The sequence below is a fragment of the Spermophilus citellus genome (genome assembly GCF_964194105.1).
Source record: "Spermophilus citellus genome assembly, chromosome: 6".
Lineage (NCBI taxonomy): Eukaryota > Metazoa > Chordata > Mammalia > Rodentia > Sciuridae > Spermophilus > Spermophilus citellus.
This window is the reverse complement of record NC_138187.1, coordinates 133,646,860-133,655,898: the sequence shown is the minus strand read 5'-3', so window position 1 is coordinate 133,655,898 and position 9,039 is coordinate 133,646,860. Positions and strand designations below refer to the sequence as shown.

General features: G+C 49.1%; 1 protein-coding gene across 1 annotated transcript; it reads right to left on the bottom strand.

Moving 5' to 3' along the window:
* Nucleotides 1-244: 244 nt before the first annotated feature.
* Nucleotides 245-8,368, bottom strand: LOC308651684 (tubulin alpha-1C chain-like). The gene is made up of 5 exons (XM_081299105.1): nucleotides 8,291-8,368; nucleotides 6,480-6,702; nucleotides 5,511-5,659; nucleotides 3,819-4,499; nucleotides 245-2,351 (listed from the first exon to the last, which is right to left on the bottom strand). Exons 1-5 carry the CDS (start codon nucleotides 8,291-8,293, stop codon nucleotides 2,058-2,060), a joined length of 1,350 nt encoding a protein of 449 aa, XP_081155231.1. The 5' UTR covers nucleotides 8,294-8,368; the 3' UTR covers nucleotides 245-2,057.
* Nucleotides 8,369-9,039: the final 671 nt, after the last annotated feature.

Sequence of the window (9,039 nt, the reverse complement as noted above, 5' to 3'; positions counted from 1 at the left end):
CCTCAGGCACCTGGAAGGCAAGCGTAGTCTCTCCCATAGTTTGCACTAACTGAGTTAGAACTGCTAGTATGTATAAAGTCAGGAGCCAGTGAGGGAAAAGCAGGGAAAGAAGAAAAAAATCAGCTTCTTGGTTGCTGGGTAATGCTACTGGCAGAACAGGTAAACAAATCCATATCCTTTAATAGGCACTTTATTTTTTTGATACTGGAGATTGAACCCAGAGACGCTTACCCACCGAGCCATATCCCCAACCCTTTTTAAATATTTTATTTAGAGACAGAGTTGCACTGAGTTACTTAGGGCCTTGCTAAGTTGCTGAGGCTGGTTTTGAACTTGTGATACTACTCAAGTATCTCAGCCTTCAGAGCCGCTGGGATTACAGGCATGCCACAGTGCCCGGCTAATAGGCACCTTAATAAGGAGGTTTGCCTCATCTCTCTTTCCTTACACCCAATTCCTCCTCCAACTACAGCCCTTTGAGTGCAAGGGGAATCAGGAGGTTGTCCACCACAAATGGTTTTGGAAAAGATTCTAAAATAGAAAGTCAACAGCTGTAGCAGGGAGATCTGACTTAAATTGGAAAAGGGGAGGACACGAGCCAGGAAAGCACAAAATGATGCCAGAGCTGTTTTCAGGAAATCAAGACAAAAGAATAAAGTAGGCTAAGTCTTGTCTTCTGGGATTATGAGGACTGAGGGAAAAGGGGGGAAAAAAACAAGCAGGAGACTGTCAGATCTCTATATTCAGAGCTACAATCAGAGAAAGATGGAAAAACGGAAAGACATAGAACACCAGAAAACAACAATCTCCCAGGCCCACAGCCATGATTCAACAATACCACTCCTCGGAAGTGGTCAAAATCTGCAGGTCTGGGGTCTATCAACTTCTCAGCAAAGCCCTGCAGGCACCAACCAGGCAAGGCTCACAGATGCTTGCTATGGATCTCTCCATTAACACTAATCTCCTGACCCAAAGTGAGGTCACAGGAGACATTTCCAGGCAGCTCCAAGGCTCAGTGGTGCTTTAAAAAAGCAGACACACATCCTGAGTCACATGCTAGAATTGAGTGTCTGACACTCAGCAGGTATATTCAAGCCAAGGGGTCTGTTCAGTGTGGTCTTGCCAAGAACAGAGCTGGGGTCCCTGGAGATTCACTACCTTTTCAGAGCACACAAGTCTACCACCTCGGCCTGGTTGAAGGGGACGTGTCAAGCTCATTATTAAAGCGATGCTTCTTTGAGCCTGGGCCGTGCCATCTGTTTAGCCTTTAGCTACTGCCAGATCTTTTTACTGACTAATACACTGATCCCTAAGACCATATGTGACCAGATATGGCTAACCCCTAGAACAGTTCCTAACTTCCTTATTAGGGACTCCTTTGAGAATAAAGATACAGATTTTCTTGCCTAAAAGGCTCATAAGTACCTTTAAAAATTTTTACATGTTCATAGCTTCAGGCTAACAACTTTTTTTTTTTTTAATCTAATATCTTGGACCCTGTGTCTTTGTAAGGCATCAAGGTAGAGCCCTAAATTTTAAGATGGCTGCTGCAGACTGGCCTGAGTGCAACCTCTACTGCCCTCTGTTGGCCATGAGGAGGACATGCTTAAAAAGGCTTGATTCCTTCCAAACATTGAAACCAAACATGGAGCAACTTCTGCCCCACAATGTTGGGGGCAGCTTGGGAGGCTGAAGCAGGAGAATGGTGAGTTCAAAGCCAGTTTAGCAACTTAGTGAGGGACCCACATGAAGTTGAAGCAGGCCAGTCCAGGGCTGAACCAGTGCATATTTTCAGGGTAGTCTGCTAACAGAACGATGCAGTGCCAACCCTCCTGCACACATCCCTAGCTGGAGTCCCTGAAGGTCATCACCAGCCTTCTCCTTCAGCAAGGATGATAAATGATAATAATAGGAAGGCCCTCTGCCTGTACAGAATTCCACATCAGAAACCCACACCACTGGAGACATCAATTATATTTGCAGGGTGTTGGAGAGACACTGGAATGAGAGAAAAAAACTGGGAGCGAGACACCAGGTGTGGCAGGGGCCAGGAAGCCCTAGAACTCTTCGCTCTCATCCTCGCCATCCATAGACTCTGAGCCCACTTCTTCATAATCCTTCTCCAGGGCAGCCAGGTCCTCTCGGGCCTCAGAGAACTCTCCTTCCTCCATGCCCTCACCCACATACCAGTGCACAAATGCACGCTTGGCATACATCAGGTCAAACTTGTGGTTGAGGCGGGCCCAGGCCTCAGCGATGGCTGTGGTGTTGCTCAGCATGCACACTGCCCGCTGCAGCTTAGCGAGGTCACCCCCAGGTACCACTGTGGGGGGCTGGTAGTTGATGCCAACCTAAGAAGAAACAGAAAGTAGTCTAACTACCTGGTTTTGCGCCCTGGGAGGGGTCTGTACAAGGACCCCCTTAACTGATCAGGTATTCTTATTTGGGGGAAGTACTATTAATCTCATGAGGCATAAAAATGGGTTTGTTATACTGCTACTGAAGTGGGGTTAAGTGGGTCAGCAAAGCAAAAATAAAGAAAATATATTTAGATGTTAAAACCGTGTAGCAGGCACGTGGTTTTAATTTTACTAGTGTCTTTTCCTATAGTGTAGAAACTCAATAGTTTAAAAAAAAATAAAAAACAGAACATCCTAAAGATCTCTTGTTGGATCTAAATCTAACCTACTTTAAACACTGATCAGCTGGGTGCATGGTGCATGCCTGTAACCCCAGTGACTTGAGAAGCTGAGGCAGGAGGATTGCATTCAAAGCCGGCCCAGGAAACTTAATGACACCCTGTCTTGAAATAATACAAAGGGCTGGGAATGCAGCTCAGTGGTAGAGCACCCCTGAATTCAAGCCCTAGTACTGCCAAAACAAAACAAAAATACCCAACAGGAATTTGAAAATATATTTCATATTCAGTGCTCACCCACCCCGCAAAACGGTCGATTTCCCATTATTGTCTCTAGTGACAGCAAGCCTACCACTTCCTGAAAACAGTCTATTTCTTCCTTTGAGTGTATGTTCTTGGAAGAAAGAAATAGTCTGCCTCGCTTCCTCATTTTGCATACTACCCCTCATTTTGCATACTGAGCTACAGCACTCTAATAATAATAATAGCAAGCAGCTATTATTACCTTTATGATCAGCAGTCATCATGTCCCTGACTGTTTTGGTCACAAGTGTCGTAGGGTAAGAAGGCTGTATGTTTTCTAATGTCAGAGCTGCCACCTTTAATTTTTCCTGAGTCTTACCCTAGAGCAAAGTCCATAAAACTTAAACTAGGTCATATGCCCAGTATCTTGGGAATGTGAACCGACAAAAGGGTGGGGCCTAAATGAGTAGCTTTTCACTGCAAAAGGAAGTGACTACATTCACAGGCAAAGAACTCCAGAAGCTTTCTGACCCATGGTTCTCCCAAAATCTGGGCGTGGGCTTTTCTGTGCTTCCAAAAGTTATCCCTTCTGAACAGGCTGTGTCCTGTGGCTATGTCCCTGGTACATGTGAACAAGGAGGCCGGTCTCCCTAACTTGACTGGCATGTCTAGGGAATGCTGTTTGTTAGCCTAAGTGACACAAAATAGATACTTTTCCTTTCATGAAGTCAGTCTTCTAAGTAGAACCCACCCCGGCTTCTGGGCCAAAAGCTTCTAGACCAGTTGAGACCTATCAGTTACAGGGAGCCATAGAGCTGCTGTTTGCCTTATTCTCTCCACCCCCAGTGCATTGTCCTTTATGCCTACAACTCTACAGGAATCTTTCTCTGTAGTAACGCAGGTCCCAGGTGAATGGGACCTCCCCCACCCAACTTGCCTTGAAACCTGTAGGACACCAGTCTACAAACTGGATGGTGCGCTTGGTCTTGATGGAGGCAATGGCTGCGCTCACGTCCTTGGGCACCACTTCTCCACGATAGAGCACACAGCAGGCCATGTACTTGCCATGGCGGGGGTCACACTTGACCATCTGATTGGAGGGTTCAAAGCAGGCATTGGTGATCTCTGACACGGAGAGCTGCTCATGATAGGCCTTCTCAGCTGAAACAATGGGCGAGTAGGTCACCAGGGGAAAGTGGATGCGGGGGTAGGGCACCAGATTGGTCTGGAATTCAGTGAGGTCCACATTGAGGGCACCATCAAAACGCAGGGAGGCAGTGATGGAGGACACAATCTGGCCAATGAGCCGGTTGAGGTTGGTGTAGGTTGGGCACTCGATGTCCAGGTTGCGGCGGCAGATATCATAGATGGCCTCGTTGTCTACCATGAAGGCACAGTCTGAGTGCTCCAGGGTGGTGTGGGTGGTCAAGATGGAATTATAGGGCTCTACAACTGCCGTGGACACTTGAGGGGCTGGGTAGATAGCAAATTCCAACTTGGACTTCTTGCCATAGTCAACAGAAAGCCGCTCCATCAGCAAAGAGGTAAAGCCTGAGCCAGTGCCACCTCCAAAGCTATGGAAGACCAGGAAGCCCTGGAGTCCAGTGCACTGGTCTGTCTGGAATAGGAAGTAACACTGTTAAGGATGCAGATGGCTTGTTGCATGCCGCCATCCCTCCGCCCAGGAAGCGCTTTCCTGTCTGAGAAAAGAATATCTACAAAAGGCTTGGAGTTCTCCAGAGACCACTGAGCTAGGAAGATAGTGCTGTGTGTGCGGTGCAGGGGTGAGGGGCATAGGGGAAATGAGGGTTGGGTGGGGCACAGGATTTGTGGTCAGAGAGCTGGACCAGCTTCATTGTTGTTTTGCTACATAGTTGCAGAAGACTGGGAATTGTGGAGGGATCCTACTGAATATGCGGATTCTCAAGCCCCACTTTGGATAAGAACTCAGGAACTTGTAGGTTACCAAGTCCTTTGGTGATTCTGATTTAGCTATTCCTTGGACCTGAAAAGTTATCAATCTACAACAGATACATGACAATGACATTATAATAAAGACCTAATCCTAGGGCACAGAAACCCATTCCTCGAGTCATTCCGAGTCCTCAGCCTCTACTGAGTAACAGAAAGTTATGTCTAGACAAACCCTGTAGAGAAATAGCTAAAATACTGGCTCCCAGCTGGCCTCACTCCTTTGGAAGGGGATGGGCAAACTGGAGAAACGGTGAAGAGTTAAGCAGAAACCTCTACCAGCTAGCAAGAGCTGCACAGGAGTCTAATAACAACACACTAAGCTGCTATGGAGGATGTGGAGACAGATCAAAGTTCAAAGAAGGCTTGGACCAGAGAGTCAGACCTGGTAAGCAAGAACCAGCAGGACAGAAGCCTGAGTCCACAAACTCAGGACAGAGCAAGTTCTTCCGCCCTCCACCCTAAATCCACACCCAGCACAGGACACACAGCTCCCCCTAGGGGAAGTTGGGTAGACATGTGAGAGGAATGATATTAGGTACCAGCCATAGCCAGTGGTTCCACTTCTGGCAGTACATGTTCAGCTCCCAGGGCCAGGAAGGGAGCTTAAGGATGCCATGACCTCCTGCAGGTGCCAGGGGCACCTGGTCATGCTCACCAGTTTTCGGATTCTCTCCAGTACAAGATCGATGATCTCCTTCCCCACAGTGTAGTGGCCTCGGGCATAGTTGTTTGCAGCGTCTTCCTTGCCAGATATCAGCTGCTCAGGGTGAAAGAGCTGCCTATAAATGCCAGTTCTTACCCCATCTTGAGGGGAAGAGAGAGGGCAAAGGTTAAGAGGCTGTTCTCATTCCCTAAGATTAGGACAAAAAGGACCTAGAGCCTTTGCTGCTAAGCTTCCCAGGTGTAACTGCACAAGAGTGATGGACACATGAGGTTCCAGAAGCCACTTCCTAGGCCTGAGGGGGAAGTCAGGGGACACCTTTAACAGTTCCTTCTGATCATAGCCACTTCTTTTCTTGGTGAGGAATCAGTGTTCAGAGGAATTTCATTTAACTTTTATGTGGGGTAAAAATATAGATTTGAGCAGAAAAAACATTCCACAGTTTCACATCTAAAACAGTATCTTTAGAAAGATGGGGGAGAGGTAGAATTTTCACAAACAGGAAACTAAGGAGCTCCAGATGCAGAAGGGAGGGGGAGGAAGCAGTAAAGCCCAAGGAGTTAGCAACAGCCAAGTTCAGGGGCCCACATCCTAGTAGGGGCCTATTTCAGGCAAAGTTAAGCAGGGAGCTATTAGGAATGTCCTCAGCTCCCAGGTTCTTAGGCAATACTATCACAAGCCTGAGGGTAGGGAAAAGGAAGTTTAACAGGTCTGTTGTTATCCATTCCTTTCTGTAGGATTCATTCTGTGTTGGACCTGTGACTCAGATATCTGGCAGTTTCTGGAAAGAGCTGTGCAAAAGATCTCCCTCTCAGCACAGGGAGCTCTGAGTCCCCTTCTGAAGACAGCATCTAGAAAGACTCCAGAATCCAGTGTTGTTCTTGCCTGCATTCCAAATGCTTTCCCCCTAAGCAGAGCATTCCACTCACTCTGGGCTGGCAAGAATACAGGTTTCCCACATACCTATGACAGCAGGCTCCAGGTCCACAAAGACAGTCCTGGGCACATGTTTGCCAGCCTCTGTCTCATTGAAGAAGGTGTTGAAGGAGTCATCACCACTCCCCAGGGTCTTGTTGCTGGGCACGGTGCCATCAGGCTGGATGTTATGCTCCAGGCAGTAGAGCTCCCAGCAGGCATTGCCCATCTGCACCCCAGCCTGGCCCACATGAATGGAGATGCACTCACGCTGTCGGGGAACAGAGTGACATTCTGTGAGCAGTGTGGGGAGTGAGATGGCACTGGAAAAAAGCCTTACCTGGGAGCACCCCTTATCTCTCCACCCCCCTGAAGGCTGCAGCTGTGTGTTACCTAGTATATAACCCAAAGGACAGGGTTGTCTTCCCAAGCTTTCAGAAGTGATTATGTTTAGGTCTTTGGGGGTTAGTAACTATGTTTAGGTCTTTGGGGGTTAGTAACTGGAGAAAGTAAAAACTTAGCAGCCATATCTCACTGCAAAGTGCCCTTTCTGCTGGCTGGGGTGTCTTGGGAAAAGCTCAGAGTCCTGAATTTCAAGATGGGCCCATCCGGAGTTACTAGGCTCAAAATACTGGTGTCTAGGGAGAAGAGGTGGCTCTCTTATCTCCTCCATATGCTGAAGGGGCAGAAGACCAAATTCAGAACTGTGAATTAACTAAAGCAGTTACAGTCAGGTTTTTGAAAGTTCACCCACAATTTTCCCTTTTTCAGGGGATATTACCTGTCTAAACATTGTCACTATCCATTTAGTACAGATAGATTAATCCAAGGAAGTACCACTGAGAGTCCCAGTGATGGGACCTGCCCCACCTTTCAAGTGTCTTCTCTGATGTACATTCTACAATGGTTAAATCTTCCCTTCTGGTCCTTCACCCCCAACCTACAGTCCGGACAGTTTGAAAGGGAAGAGTGCCTCCCAGATGTAGAGGGGACCTTCTAGGAGCACGGTAGCAACAGTTTAGCAGTCTTAGGAACTATCTTCAAAGGTAGCCTCAGAGCATTCAAGGGGGCTCCAGGCAGATATGAGGATCAAGAGATTCCTACGGAGGACTTGGACACACCAAGTTCTCAGTTTTAACTGAGGGAATCTCATGCCCTTGAACACCAAAATAGAGAAGTTGGAGCAAAGAACTTTTTATTCCCCAGGTACCAGGGGCATACAGAAACCCCTGGTCAGGTAATGGGGCCAAAAGGCTTGGACTTCTGGCCTGAGCTGGCCGCCTGAGACAAAGGCATTCAGGAAACGGGTTCTCAACTTGAGAAACCTGTTGGAATTCCCTAATCATTCCTGGTCCATCCTTCTGCGCGGGAGAATGCTCTCTACGGGAGGCGGGGATTGCAGCTAGAGGCGGGCACCTCTTTGTCCCGGACTGCAGCGGGAGAAATTTGGGGCGGGTCCTAGGTCCGCTCCGGACAACAGGGCGCGTTTCACCGCGGAGCCAACTCTTAAGTCACTTAAGAGCTGGAACCGCCATTCAACATTCTCGCCCTGCCTGCCCCACGCCGGGCGCTTTACCTTTCGCTAGTCGGTAGTGCTCTCGGAACCTTCAGAACTTTCCTCGGTCGTATCCGCCTCCCGTAAGGAAGGGGCCCAGAAAAGCAGTGCTTGGATTCCCCGGGCGTCCCTAGGCTCACCTCACCACCCAAACACCCCTCGCATCCTGGAGCAGCCCACCCACACTCTGGACTGCGTGGGCGTTCCTCCTTCCCGCGAAGCCCGCTTTTGCCACAGACCCCAGCTTTCCCCGCAAGCAGCACCCTCACCGTGGACTCCTCGAGCGCCCCCAGCTCCCCCTCACCATGGCTGCTCCGATAGGTAAAGCTTGTGGAGAGTGGCTGACTGCAAAGGCGTTACGAGTCTCCAGCTCCACCACGAATCCCGGAGTCCCGCCAGCAGCCCGGGTTTATATAGCCCCACCCAGCCGCCGGCCAGGCCCCACCCAGAGGGGCTCTCATTGGGCCGTGGCCGACAAGGACCTCCCCGCTGCGCGTCTCTCACTGGGCCAGTTCTCAACCGAGGCCCGCCCCTCTGCCCGCCATTGGCCGGCCTCTCGCGAACTATCCCCGCCGCAGCTGGCCATTGGGCAGTTTGTAAAGCCACAGGGAGGGAAAATCTCGGAGATCGAGAGATTCCTATGGAATCTGGCCAGCTCGACAGCTCGACCCTCTTCTCTGTTGGAGTGTATACTTGGTGAGAGAAGTTCAATTTGGGGGGACATACCTTCGTTCTGCTTTTGCTTCAAGACTTCACTCCAGTAACACCGCAGACCTGACTCGAAAAGTGCATCCTTCGAAGGATGGTGCAGACTTGAGCTCGAAAACCGCTAGAGGAGGAAAGAGGCTATGATGGAAACCAGGGCCTGGCGAGTATTAAAGTCGGGTAAAATGAAGCTCTGGGTGGGGCGGCGAGCAGACAGGTGTAGGAAAGAACATTGCAGGTGCCTATAGCAGAATTTTTACTTCCCGTTTAATTGGGGAAATTGCTCTGGTTCAGGTTATCCAAATTCCTAAAAGAGCTAGAGGTCCAGGCTGGCCAAAGCAGCCTGAA